Source organism: Lissotriton helveticus, chromosome 6, assembly GCF_964261635.1.
Source record: "Lissotriton helveticus chromosome 6, aLisHel1.1, whole genome shotgun sequence".
NCBI classification, from domain to species: Eukaryota; Metazoa; Chordata; class Amphibia; order Caudata; family Salamandridae; genus Lissotriton; species Lissotriton helveticus.
In genome coordinates, this window is record NC_136067.1 from 1,092,552,395 (window position 1) to 1,092,567,139 (window position 14,745).

The window sequence follows — 14,745 nt, forward strand, 5'->3', positions numbered from 1 at the left end:
ATTCACTCGCTACCAAGAGAAACCCACTGCGACCATGAGCACAGAATTCCAGAAAGAGAAAATGGAAGACTACAGTCACAAGGAGCTAAAGCAATTCTGCAAAGACCTAGGCATCGCTACCTCTGGCTTAAGCACCAAAGAAGACTTTAAATCGGCCCTACAGGCCTGGGTGGACGCCGGCGAGGCGCCACCTCCGAGTGAAGATAACCCGGACCCGAACGGAGGCCCAGAGGCTGAGGGGAACCCAGCGGGAGGGAGACCCGCAACCCCAAAGACGGGACTCTCCCCCGAAGACGCCCGAGAACGAGAGAGGAACCGGCTCCACGAGTTGGATCTGGCTCGACTCTGACAAGAAGGAGAAATCCAACTGGCAGAGAGGAAGCTAGCCCTCGAGGAAAAAAAACTCATGCACGAGCGCGTCCTCAAAGAAATAGAACTTAAAGCCAAGGCAAACGAGTCTGCCCTCGCCGGGAGTAAGACCTCACCCCCGCCGGTGGACACGAAGGTGCACATACCCAAGGATGTCGTCAAAGAGTACTATAAGAACGACGACATCCAACAGTGGTTCAAAGCCTACGAGGTCGCCATGGCCGCCCATCGAGTACCCCTCAAGGACTGGGGCGCCGGCCTGTGGGGGAAGTTTATCAACGAAGGAAGAGACGCCTTGCTGGAGCTCCCTGATACCGAGAGGACCTCGTATGAGCACATGAAGACCGCCCTTCTCACTCGCTACGGACTCACCCCCGAGATGTGCCGGCAGCGATTCCGAGACTGCAAAAAAATCCCCGGTACCACGTGGGTGGAATACGTGAACTATTACAGTAGAGCCTTCGAGGGGTGGACTCGGGGCTGCCAGGTCACCACCTACCAGCAGTTGGTCGACCTCATTCTATGGGAACATTTGTCCAATAACTGTTTCGTTGAACTTCGGCAGCACCTCCTCGACAGCAAATTGACGGAGCCACGAAAACTCGCTGTCGAGGCGGACCGATGGGCGAGCACCCGAGTGCCCCGGAGCACGATGGGAGACTACGGCCGGGGATCCACCGACCACGAGGCGGTGGAGTAGGCCAGAGCCGGGGTCGAGACGTCCCCCAGGGGTCCTCCCATACCTCCACGTCGCCCTCCCTGGGCCGGAGAGGGGGCCCCCCAGCCAGACCGTTACGTGTCATAGGTGCCAGCGACAAGGTCATTATGCGAATGACCCCCTCTGCCCGATGAACCAGCGACCCGGCACCACCGGGCCCCCAGCCCGCCAGAATGCGGCGGCTGCCCTGGGTGCAGAAAGAAGTGAGGAAGAGGACGATGACCACGAACAGGCCGAGTGGGAGCCCGCCGCCATGACCTTGGCATGCCTGGGTACCCACGACCTGATCCCTCGAGGTCCGATCCCCGGCAACACCCAGAAATACCGCCAGTGGGTCACCATCAATGGTCGCCGGACCGAAGCCCTCCGTGACACCGGAGCCAGCGTGACAGCGGTCCGCTGCCATCTGGTGACCCCAGAACAGATCCTTCCTAACGTCCTGTGCCCAGTCCGGTCCGCAGATAACTCAGAGACTTCGTGCCAGATGGCCCGCATCCCCTTCGAGTGGGGAGGAGTGTCGGGCATGCTGAAAGTGACTGTCCTGCCTCCTTGGGAACGACCTGGAAAGTTCCCCATGGGCTGGCGTCGAACGAAGAGAGCACCTGGGGATGCTAGGCCTTCCCGAGTGGGTCTGTGCGACCACCCGCTCCATGTCCGCCCGAGCCTCCACCCCCGCGGGGGGAGCTCCGACCGAGGAACCAGAGTGGCCCGCACCTCCACCACCCGTCGTCCCCGAGGACGCCGACCCCGAACACGGCCCCCAAGGGCCCGACCAAGAAGACCTCACCGAGCTCAACCACCTCCCAGAACTCGCTCAATGGCGCCAAGAAGGTGGCCCCACCCGCGAACAGTTCCGGCAGGAACAGAAAACCTGCCCCTCCCTCGAGGGGATTAGACAGCAAGCCGCTACTCAAGCCGCTGGAGACCCCACGGGGTCCCACTGGGTGTATTGGGACAACGACCTCCTCTACAGTGAGCAGAAGATTGCTGAGCTAGGGGCCGGCCGGGTGCTGGTCGTACCCCTCCGATTCAGAGACTTCCTCCTGAACTTAGCACATGATGTGCCCCTCGCCGGGCACCTGGGGCAGGACAAAACCTACAGCCGCCTGGTGACCCATTTCTACTGGCCAAGAATGCGCACCGATGTGCATAACCACTGCCGAACCTGCCCGACCTGTCAAGCCAGCGGGAAGAGCGGGGGGAAAGTCAAAGCCCCGCTCCAGCCGTTCCCCGTGGTGACCACCCCCTTCGAGCGAGTAGGAATAGACATCGTAGGGCCCCTGGACCCTCGCACCTCGCAGGGACACCGCTTCATCCTAGTCCTGGTGGACCATGCCACCCGCTATCCTGAGGCCATCCCCCTCCGAACCATCACGGCCCCCGTGGTGGGCCGAGCCCTCATGAGCATCTTCTCCCGAGTCGGCTTCCCCCGAGAAGTCGTGAGTGATCGGGGCTCCAACTTTATCTCGAAGCATATGCGATCCCTATGGCAACAGTGTGGGGTCGCCTAGAAGTTCACCACCCCGTATCATCCCCAAGGAAATGGACTAGTGGAACGGTTTAACAGAACACTGAAGGGGATGATCAGGGGCCTCGGAGAGCCCCTCCGGCGCAAATGGGATGTCCTGCTGCCCTGCCTCCTGTTCGCCTACCGAGAGGTACCCCAGAAGTCCCTGGGGTTCAGCCCTTTTGAACTCTTGTACGGACACCCGGTTCGAGGCCCCCTCAGCCTGGTCAAGGAAGGCTGGGAGACAGCAGTTCGAGATGCCCCGCCGGATGTCTACCGGTACCTCCTGACCCTCCGCAATCAGACTCGGAAGTTCCGGGAACTTGCCGAGGCCAACCTAGAGGCCAGCCAGGAGGAGATGAAACGCTGGTATGACCAGAACGCCTCATCCATCGAGTTCGAGCCGGGCCAGCAAGTCTGGGTCATGTCCCCGGTTGAACCGTGTGCCCTCCAGGACAAATGGACGGGGCCCTTCAAAGTGGTGGAGCGCAAGAGCCCCGTCACCTACCTGGTAGACATGGAGTCCCCCAGGAACCCCCTCCGGGTTCTACACGCTAACCGGCTCAAGCCGCACTTTGCACGCACTGAACTGAGTCTGCTGCTGGCGACCGATGACGGAGCTGAAGACGACAACGAGCCACTACCGGATCTCCTCAGCACCACCGAGAAAGACGGCTCCTTCGAAGGGGTCCGGCTCTCCTCTACCCTGACCCCAGAGCAGCAACAAGACTGCCGGAAGATGCTGGGGCAGTTTGCGGATCTGTTTTCCCTCACGCCGGGGGTCACCCGGTGGTGTGTCCACGATGTGGACACCGGAGCCAGCCCACCTGTAAAACACCGAGCTTTTCGAGTGCCCGACCAGGTTCGGGCCTGCATCCAATCAGAAGTGGCCAAGATGTTGGCCCTGGGGGTAGTCAAACCCTCCAACAGTCCCTGGGCCAGTCCCGTTGTCCTGGTCCCTAAAGCCGCCTCCCCCGGAACAGCTCCAGAGCTCCGGTTCTGTGTTGACTACCGGGGACTGAATGCAGTCACCAGGACCGACGCCCATCCCATCCCCAGGGCGGATGAACTGATCGATCGCCTAGGGGCCGCCAAATACCTCAGCACCTTCGATCTCACGGCGGGGTATTGGCAGATCGGCCTTACTCCTGGTGCACAATAGCGATCGGCCTTCTCGACCCCTGATGGCCACTATCACTTCAAAGTGATGCCCTTCGGACTAGAGGAATACAGCGCCGCGTATCTAGATGACATTGCGGTGTACAGCCTTCAGTGGGATGAGCATCTGACCCACCTCTGGAAGGTCCTGACGGCCCTCCGGCGGGCCGGACTAACCATCAAAGCCAGCAAATGCCAGATAGGCCAAGGGCCCGTCACCTATCTGGGACACCAAGTGGGGAGCGGCCAAGTGGCTCCCCTCCAACCAAAGATAGACGCCATCCGGGCCTGGGAGCCCCCGGTCACCTAAACCGCCGTCCGAGCCTTCCTGGGGCTCACCGGATACTATCGCGATTTATAAAAGACTACAGGAGCATTGTGGGGCCCCTTACAGAACTGACCTCCAAGAAATTACCCCAGAAGGTGCATTGGACCCCTGCGTGCCAAACAGCCTTTGAGACTTTAAAGACCGCCATGTGCACCGCCCCTGTGCTCCAGGCCCCCGACTACAGCAGAGAGTTTGTAGTCCAAACCGACGCCTCGGAGCACGGCATCGGGGCGGTCCTGTCCCAAGTTAACCCCGAAGGAATCGACCGGCCTGTGGCCTTCATCAGCCGACGCCTACTGGCAAGAGAACAGCGATGGAGCACCATCGAGAGGGAAGCCTTTGCCGTGGTGTGGGCACTCAAGAAGCTCTGGCCCTACCTCTTCGGCACCCACTTCCGAGTCCAGACCGACCACCAGCCCCTGTGGTGGTTGATGCAGATGCGGGGAGAGAACCCGAAACTGCTGCACTGGTCCATTTCTCTGCAGGGGATGGACTTCACTGTGGAGCATCGCCCCGGCAACGACCACGCCAATGCTGACGGCCTGTCCAGATTCTTCCGCCTCGGCGAGGAGAATCCCCAAGAAGATGGGTGACTCTCCCCTGCCTTCAGCTGGGGGGGACGCGTGTTGGACCCGGCCTCATGGCGTAGTCCTACCCCTCCCGCATGGCGGGTCCAGGACGACACCAGCCCTCCTCCGGACCTCGGGCGGCCCCTTCGGCCCGACCCCGCACGCCCCAACACCACCGATCCGGCTGCCATCCCGGATCCCCATCACCCGCCTGGCTCCTGCGTAGGCCTATCACGACCTAAGCACGAGGCCGTGCCCGACTCCATCTTGGGTCCCCCACGTCACGACCACGTGGCCTCGGCCCAGGCCCAGGCCCAGGCCCCAGCAAAGCCCCGACATCGAGGCACCAAGATCCTCCCAGGCGGTCGAGTGGCCACTCGACAGATCCCGGAGGGAGAGGAGTTTCGATGGCCCTCCAGCCGTCCCCGGACGCCTGGTATTGATCGCCTCCGGCCTCCCTGGGCGCTGGCTCCACCCCCCTGCTGGGTGTCTGGACACCATCATCCCGGCCCCTCTGACCCCCAGGCGAGAGGGTCCGGACATCAAAGGACCTCCGTCCTATATCTGGGCCAGCCCCGGAGTAGGACGTCAGTTGTATCCTGGACTGGAAGCCCTACTGACGCTGTCACGGCCGACACCAGACGAACTCATCCTTCCTGTAACCCGACGTCCATCTGAGAGCCTGCTGGCGCTGCCGCGGTCTACCGTGCTGAACCATCTGAGAGCCTGCTGGCGCTGCCGCGACCTACCTTGCTGAACCCTCTGAGAGCCTGCTGGCGCTGCCGCGGCCTACCTTGCTGAACCATCCGAGAGCCTGCTGGCGCTGACGCGGCCTACCTTGCTGAACCATCTGAGAGCCTGCTGGCGCTGCCGCGGCCTACCTTGCTGAACCATCTGAGAGCCTGCTGGCGCTGCCGCGGCCTACCTTGCTGAACCATCCGAGAGCCTGCTGGCGCTGCCGCGGCCTACCTTGCTGAACCATCTGAGAGCCTGCTGGTGCTGCCGCGGCCTACCTTGCTGAACCATCCTGCAAGCCTGCTGGCACGGCCGCGGCGCGAATCTCTCGGAACCCCCCAGCTCGAGGATTGAGAGCTGTGCGCAGGGTATCCCTTCCTCCACCCAGAAGCTAGACTGTCCCGCTACCTCGCCCCCCTTTTCGAGACTTTACGGATCCCTCGATCCACCTGTATATACTGCCAAGAATCTGCCACCTTTATTACTTATAAAAGCTTGAGAACTTGACCTCCTGTGTGGTGTCCGTTTGTAGTGTTGTGATTACTCTGCTGTACGATCCTAGGAGAGGGCCCTCGTCCAGGAGGCCTCTCGGTAACGCTCGGCTACGTCTCGACGCAGAGGTGGACCTAGGGGTGGTCAGTCAGACATCTTCTGCCTCCCCCGGGGTCGCCTTTCTAACAGTGCTGAAGAAGATCTGGCGCGACCGGGCCCAGGTTATCCTTGTGGCTCCGGACTGGGCACGAAGATACTGGTATCCCGAGCTACTCAGCATGTCAGTAGATCCCCCGATTCGTCTGCCCCTTCGGGAGGACCTTCTGTCGCAGCAGCAGGGGACGGTCCTCCACCCGAACCTGTCCAGTCTCCACCTACAAGCTTGGAGATTGAGCGGCGACAGTTGAGGCCATTTGACTTGCCTCCCGAAGTCTGTAATGTCATTCTGGCAGCCAGGCGTCCCTCCACAAAGTCGGTATACGCCTGCAGGTGGAACAGATTTGTGACATGGTGCACAGCAAAGGCTGTGGATCCACTCTCTGCCCCCTTTCTGAGGTTCTCCTCTTCCTTCTTTCTCTTGCCCAGCAGGGCTCTGCTCTGGGCACTATCAAGGGCTACCTTTCTGCCCTTTCTGCCTTCTTGAGGCTTCCTGATCAGCCTTCTTTGTTCAAGTCCCCTATTGTTAATCGTTTTCTTAAGGGCATCACGCACATGTTCCCTCCTGTTCCTTTCGTGATGCCCCAGTGGGACTTGAACTTTGTTCTTACCTTCCTGATGTGCGCTCCCTTTGAGCCTCTTCACAACTGTTCTCTTCGTCTTCTGACTCTAAAGACTGCTTTCCTGGTTGCCATCACCTCTGCCAGGAGAGTGAGTGAGCTCCAGGCCCTTTCTTGTACTCCACCTTTCCTTTCTGTCCATCCGGACAAGGTTGTGTTGCGTACTAAGCCATCTTTCCTGCCCAAGGTTGTCTCAGCCTTCCACATCGGGCAGTCCATCACCTTGCCAACCTTCTTTCCGCCTCCGCATCCCTCTAAAGAGGAAGAGCGGCTCCACCGTCTGGACCCAAAACGTGCGCTCTCATTCTATTTGGATCGCACACGCCAGTTCCGGGTGGATGACCAACTCTTTGTTGGCTACGTGGGTGCTAAGAAGGGGAAGGCGGTACACAAGCGGACCATCTCCCGGTGGATCATCTTGTGTATCCAGGCATGTTACTCCATGGCTAAGAAGGAGCCCCCTGTTGGATTGAGGGCTTATTCCACTCGGGCCACGGCAACTACAACTGCCCTGGGCCGGTGAGTGCCCTTGCAGGTCATTTGCCAGGCAGCTACGTGGGCCTCGCTGCACACGTTTGCAAGACACTATTGCCTGGACAGCCAAGTCCGGAGGGATGGCTTCTTTGGCCGTTCCGTCCTCCAGGACTTTCTGGTGTGATTATTGGTTCGCAGATCCACCACGGGGGTGGTATTGCTGGGGTATCTATTCTAAGGTAAGGAATCTATCACTAACGTGTCTTTCAGATGCACAAGTTACTACTTGTGTAACGATATATCTGTAAGAGACATTAGTTAGTGATAGATTCCTTACCGACCCACCCATCCTCCCCGTTCTGCGAACAGATATCTAGGGTTAAGGTCATCCCCTTTCAGGGCCCTAGTTTCTTGGCACCAGTGTTGGTTCTATCATGGCTCTGCGTATCTGGCGCGGAAAAGCTGTGTATCAGAACTGACGTCAGCGCGCATGGGCGGCGTCTAAGTACTCTGACGACGTCATTCCGGCGCTAACGACGCCGACGACGGACGCGGAGCCGCAGACGACGCCTACCGACGCGCAGGGGTATTGCTACGCAAAAATTTCAGGATCCAGTCTGACGCCTGGGGATATTCTAAGGTAAGGAATCTATCACTAACTAATGTCTCTTACAGATATATTGTTACACAAGTAGTAACTTGTGCTTTAGTGACTGTATTCAAGTTACTCCTAACTGCATCTCCTTATCAGCACTCTGGTACCCACGAGGTCCTGGTTCGCTCCATTTAAAACTGCATAAAAATATAACCAGTAACCACGTCAGTCATTGTGGTAACATGGCTGAGCTCTTTGATTTCAGAGTCAGACAGCCATTTTTCTCCTCTCTTTGGGCCATATCTATCAAAGCAAAATGGGTTCGCAAACGCCAAAATTCGCAGAATTCCGTCGTTTGAGAACCCATTTTCGCTAAATGGTATGTATGAAACATTTTTGGTGCAAAATAAGGAATCGCTAAATTTGCCATTCCTTATTTTGCGATTGCATTTAAGGAATTGCAAATTTTGCGATTCCTTAAATGCAATGTATCAAGGAAAAAAACATTCCAAAATGCCTTTAAGGAATCGCAAATTACCACCAACTTCTAGTTGGTGGTAAGTTGCGAATTCTTTTAAAAAAGCATTTTATTAAACATCAAAAGGTGCCATGTGACGCTCATACATGCCCTTAGGGCATGTATATGCGCCATATGCGCACACATGTCATTTTCAGGGGTGCAGCAGGGTGTTCTTGAGACACCCCTGCACCCTTGAAAATATTCACAATTTGCGATTAGCAAATTGCGAATCGCAATTAAGGAATTTTAAGGAATCGCTAAAAAGAAGCGATTACCTACATACATACCATTTTGCGATTTCTAAATAGCGATTCCTTATAAATCGCTATTTAGGAATTGCAAAACGGAATGTTGATACATATGGCCCTAAATTTCTTAAATAGGCATTGAGAGAGAGAAAAGGATTGTTTTTTGTATCCAACAAGCAGTAGTGGAGGTGGTGCACCAGGCTCTCCTTTTTTAATTTCTGTTCTGTCATCTAAACACAAGTTAAATAAGTGTTATCATTAGAAGGTTAAACCTATATCTAACTGTCTCACCACTGTCTTGTCTTTTTTTTCTTTTTTTGGGTGGTTGTGTGTATGAAAAGGAGAGAAACCTAGACAAAAATGGGTCTTGATCTTGTGATTAGTGTTTGCCTAAAGATAACATTTCAGATGTTTTTGAATGCAGTTTTCACTAAATACCTAGGAATGTTGTGTAAAGTTGCATTTTATCCATGTTTGTATCATCTAATCTATGGTTTACATATAATGTAAATCAACAAATGAGGAAAGACCCCACTGGTACAGCACTGGCCAGCTGATTGATAATGTTTTTATTATTATTATTATTTTTTAAGTTGGCTAGCATCAGTTCATCTCATAAGTGGTTTATCTTGGTTTCAACAAATTAGTTATAAAGAGGCGTCTGCAGGTCAAGATAAACTTTGATACATGGGAACTTGTCTAGCTAGTTCTTTACAGAGCGATTGTGCAGATGAAATTGAAGGAGCATCATTAACACTTTGTTATGAAATGCCTTTCTAGACCGGCAGAAGCTCTAATGGAGTCTAGGTGACAGACGTACTTATTGCTTGATGACTGAGCTATAAATTGCATGCCTCACTGTAGGTGAAATTTGAGTAAAGTTTCAGATACTTCTGATACGTAATGTTTGCCTTGTAGCTCTTAATTGAAGTTTCTTGCTATAGTCACAGGTTAGTTACTTTCATTTTGAGTTAAGAATCACTGCTTTGTCGATTTATGAAACATGGTGTGATGACTTCATAATCCGAGGCTTAGTACCAAGTGAGATTTAGATTGTATTCCTCCGTTTTCAACACAATAGAAATTACGACCTTTTTGGCTTGTTTTTAAGGCTCGCCCCTCGTGATGCACTGCGCAGCAGTGCTCGCGCAGGCAAGCCCTTTTGTCCGGGGTTTGAAAACGGACCCTGGAATTGCACACGCTCATGCGTGGGCTTTTCCTTTTGGGTTCCGCTATTGGGCTTTGTATGCGTGTGTTTTTTTAACAGAGCTTCGCAATAGGCCAAAGGCGGGCGCATTGCTCCGCCCATGGCCTATTGGTGTCTGTTAAGCGCACCAAAGCCCATATATCTTCAATTATCGTGCCCAGACACTGGCGCGATAATTGAAGACATATGGCTCGCAGTGGTACCACTCGCAGGCGAGTTTTCTGTTTTGCTTCAATTGCACTGGGTCACACTCATCGGCGGGGGCCCTATGACCCATGCACGAAGCACACCACAGGTGCCTGACGGTGTAGCACCGAGGGAGAAGCTGGATCATCATGCCCAGCCGTGGCAATGAGGGCGGACTGGGCAGTGTTTTACCCTGTACAGGGAGACTCAGAGCCAGAAGAAAAGCTCAGCCACACAGTGTGGCGCTTTGGGAACAGAGGCCCTTTGGTGCGACCCCTCCTGGGGCGAGGCAACAACAATAGAGGCCTGGTATGCGGTGAAACTGCCAACATAATGGTCAGGCTGCTGGTGCAGGGAAATTGCTGCGGGCGGATCTGGGTGAAGCCGACTGAAACGGAGGAACGGGTCTCGGCCCGATGACCAGGCCACCTCTTCCTCCTCCAGCCGATGCATCAGTCTCTTAAGGCAGGGGGAATTCAATCGGCTCCCGGAGCTCCTTGTAGCCAGTTGGCCAGAGAAGGAACGGAGGGGCCCCTCTCCCCTGTGAACTCCGATCACAGGCCGTCCATGGTTCTCCCCGTTAAGCAAGAGAACAGCTGTCGCAGGGGGCTGCCAGCATCGGGAAGACGCTGTGAGCGGAATTGGGTGTCGCCATCTGAAACAGTGGCACGTTCCTCAGCCTGGTGACCCCGCCACCTTCTCATCTTCCCTTCTGGTGGAACGTGTCCCTCGCAGAGGGGAAACACAGAATGCTTTCGAAGCTGGGCACTTAGGGATGACCCAAGGAGACCCCCCCCCCCCCCCCCCCCCACCACCACAAGGGAAGGGTGACCGAGAAACTACTGCAGACAACATACCCCATTGCCTCACTTAATATTCCTGGCACCTACATGGCAGAGCGTGGATACTCTATACTGTAGCAGTGGCTGTAATTCATGCCAGCACGTGAGTGCACAGTTCTGGATCAAATCGGGGTAAAATGTTACGCCATCCCATCCTGAACGTAAAAACAGTGAAGAGTATAAAGAAGGCAGTAATATACTGGCACTCACTATCTCCACCACCCCACCCAGGAGTGGTGCAACCTCAGAGGCTCGCGAGGCACCACAGTGCCAACCTTCAACTCACCGAAGACGCAGGACTCCTCTCCACACTCTGTACACAAGGGGAAACCAACGGTCACCATTGAGGGGGCCTGGTGGAGAATTGTAACATGGACAACTGATCTCCACTGCTCAGCATACACGGGCCCCTCCCCCTCAACCTCAGGAAAGACAGCGTTGCTCAACAGACTTCACCAGACTCCACAGGGAAAAGTACGAAAAAGGCTGCCGCCTCACCACAGACCACACCCCCACCCAAGCATACACTGCTATGACTACCTGCCACTGCGGACGTAACTCGGATTGGCCCCCCACCAAGATGGGCAGGAATAAATTGGACAGATCTCAGACACAAACAGGGGGTGCATCCAATCTCGTAGACAAACCACCTGACACTGCCCAAACCACTAGCTTTGCTACTAAAGACAGACTCATCCCAAACACCTATCACCGCCATTCATGATTAGGAGGGACACATGGTTAGCACACAGGCTGAAATCAATCTAGCCTTTGAGAAATACTACGCTTCCTGATACAGTGCCCCCTGACCTACGATACGACAGTTGCGGTCCTTCCTAGAGCAAATAGCACTCCCTCAGATCTCCAGCGAACACTATATAACCTAAGAATCGCCCATCTTGGACGCAGAGATAACAGAGGCTGTACAACAACTAGTTTGTCATGGATGCCTTCTGTATGCCACAGGTGCCCCTTTTTTACAAGAATTACATACAGTACACTAGAGCTAGAATTTTGCCGTTGACTGGATCCATATACAAGGGGTGACCTGTATGTAAAAATTAATTCTAGTACATCGGGGACAGCATTTCGTCATGGTTCTATGACCACATATCTTATTTGCCTGCCGTGGCTTTCTTTAATAATGGCATGCATTTTCTCCAGTATGTTAGCAACAACATTGTGTCAGGGGTATCCCATATACCAACAATTCCTAGAATTATGTCAAATAAGCCAGTGCCCGTATTTTGCCATGAGTGCTGTTATGCCAAGAATTATATCCTATATGCCAGTATTCTGTGGTGGGTGTCCCTTACATCAAGAATTATATTCAATATGCCATCGCTAGCTTTTTGCCATGGGTATCTCATGTATGAAGAATGCTATATAGTGCGCCAGCATTTTGCTATGGACCCTCCTTGTGACGAGAATTATCACCAATATCCCAGTATTTTCAATCGGTGCCCCTGTAAGCCAATGATTATCTCCAGGCCAGTGGCAGACTAACAAGTTTAACTCCAACATGGTCACTTACATTCACTCAAACTTGTTCTCACTCATACGCCTTAACTCTTTCACACTGCCTCACCCGCATTTTCACTCTCTGTGTCATACTCACTCACTCTCACAGTCTCGCTCTCATTTAGTCTCACTTATTCTCACTCGCTGTCACTTATTCTCACTTACTCCCTATGACTTACTCTCACTCACTTTCATACACACACAAATACACGCTCTCTTATACATCATCACATATGCTCACTGACATGCACTCACTGTCACTTATTCTCACTGTCACTCACTCTTCTACGCACACACTCACATCGTAGAGATACACACATGCATGCAAACAAAATTCCAGAGTTATTTTTTATATTTTCCTCCAGGAGCCTGACTGGTCAGCTTGAGTTGCTGGTGTTAGGTTGAACCTCGAGACAGGAACACAGCTTTCTCCCGCAATAAGCAATGAAGCAGGAAACTGAAAGCTGGAGTCTGCGCATTGTACAATGCTTCAGCTTTCAGATTCTTCCCTTTTCACCTAAGCTTTTGCCACCTCGTTATAGGGTGGCGTGGGGTCAGCGATCCAGGGATTTACTAACGGGGAGACCCTGAGGTATGGCAGGCTTTTGTCGCCTGCCATACCTCAAGGAAGTCTGTCGGGTGGATGGCACAGGCTGCTCAATGCACCTGCTTGAATAGGACTCGTTTCAGTAGAGACGGGGATCTGTCTCAAAGAATGTGTCAGGGAATATGGTCAATGGGAGAGGTCCACATAGTGGTGGCTTTGACAGCAGTCAGGTCATTATGTCTTTATGTTGCAGCATTTCAAACAAGCATTTGCAATGCAATAGGTCTCGCATTATAAAAGTTTGAGCTGTAGGCGTTGCTAATAATATTGCAAAACTAGAAGCTCAAAGATTGAGTAATGTGAGACCTATTGCATTGCAATTGTTTTTTTGTTTTTTTATATAGCACAAACTTGAGTGAAAGAGGTGTATTTATGTTGCATTGAGTACAGTGTAATTATGTGTTGTGTTATGTGGCACAGATTAGTATTGTGTGGAGTGTATTTGTGTTCCATTAAGTAGAGTAATTATGTGGCGTGCAATTATGTAGTACTGAGTGGTATGTGGAGCGTATTTATGTTGTATTGAATACAGTGTAATTATGTGATGTGTAATTATGTGGTACTGAGTGGTATTATGTTGAGTGCAGTTATGTACTCTACTCAATGCAACATAAATACACCCCTAATACCACTCAGTACCATATAATTACAAACCACATATTTACACACTAATCAATGCAACATAAATACTCTCCACACCATAACACTCAATGCCATATAATTACACAACACATATTTACACTCTACTCAATACAACATAACTACACAACATAATACCACTCAGGACCACATATGCGTGTTTCAAGGGTTGTGGTCAGTTTCAGATATCATACTGCAGTTAGTTTCACGTACTGTGATCAGTTTCAGGTATTGTGGCTGATTAGAAGAACTGTGCTCTGTTTTAAGTTGTGTAGTTAGTTTAAGGCAGTCAGATGCTAGTGTTGCTTTATTATTGGCAATGCCAACTGCTCAAACTTTTATAATGCGAAACCTATTGCATTGCAAATGCTTGTTTTAATACCTTAGGACAGTTTAGCCTCCTTTATGTAGGCCAGAGAAAGATAGTAGGTTTACTAGTAATTTACTGATATGATTCGGTGGACAAACAGAAGCAGGTGTATACTTTGAGAATTTGCTGTTTTCTTCAATTACTTGGTCAAACAATGCATGACAATGGACCACAGGAACCAAAACAATTTTTGAGGCAGATCAGTTTGTTTTTGGACTGGATGTTTATCCCCATTTATGCTACATGAAATCCCATTTAATTTAATTCATACTTATAAAAGCAAGGCATGTCTTCACTTTTTCATCAAAGTAAAACGGTAGATGTCTATGGTTTAGGTGCTCCCTATCTGCTTTTCCGTAATGGTTCCCTCATAAAACCCTGCTGCTTACAACATATAAAAAAGTTGTTCACTACAACCTATTGTTCAACGGTGTTCTCCTCAACAGTTTTACACTTAATCATTTCAAAACCTGGTAGTCTATTATAACACTCCTAGCTAATAAGACTAAAGCAGTGAATCATTAAGAAGTCTTTAATATTTAATGTTTATTCAGTAACATCTAAAATTGTGATTTTTGAGACATTGTCATAGTCCTGATACACATAGGATCTGACGGCATTCACTGCTTTTATTCCCTATTGCAGAAGGCTAAGCTGGAAGCCAAGTTGCATCAGACCACCGCGGCAGCAGCTGCAGCAGCGTCAGCAGTTGGTCCAGTTCACAACTCTGTGCCTTCCAACCCAGTGGCAGTACCAGGGTTCTTTATTCATCCTTCTGACGTCATTCCTCCCACTCCAAAAACGACACCACTGTTTATGACGCCACCTCTCACGCCACCCAATGAGGCAGTTTCTGTTTTTATCAATGCAGAATTGGCTCAGCT

General features: G+C 52.2%; 1 protein-coding gene across 4 annotated transcripts in view; it reads left to right on the forward strand.

Annotated features, from left to right (window-relative positions):
- Positions 1-14,745, forward strand: part of BIRC6 (baculoviral IAP repeat containing 6) — a 2,208,279-nt gene that overhangs the window by 752,176 nt on the left and 1,441,358 nt on the right. For 2 of the 4 annotated variants that reach the window (XM_078648748.1, XM_078648749.1), the window contains exon 25: positions 14,507-14,745. This exon is cut by the window's right edge and continues 76 nt beyond it. The exons of the other annotated variants lie outside the window; for them this stretch is intronic. In XM_078648748.1, the coding sequence (XP_078504874.1) occupies positions 14,507-14,745 (239 nt within the window). The remainder of the gene's footprint in view (positions 1-14,506) is intronic. 4 annotated transcript variants of the gene reach the window in all.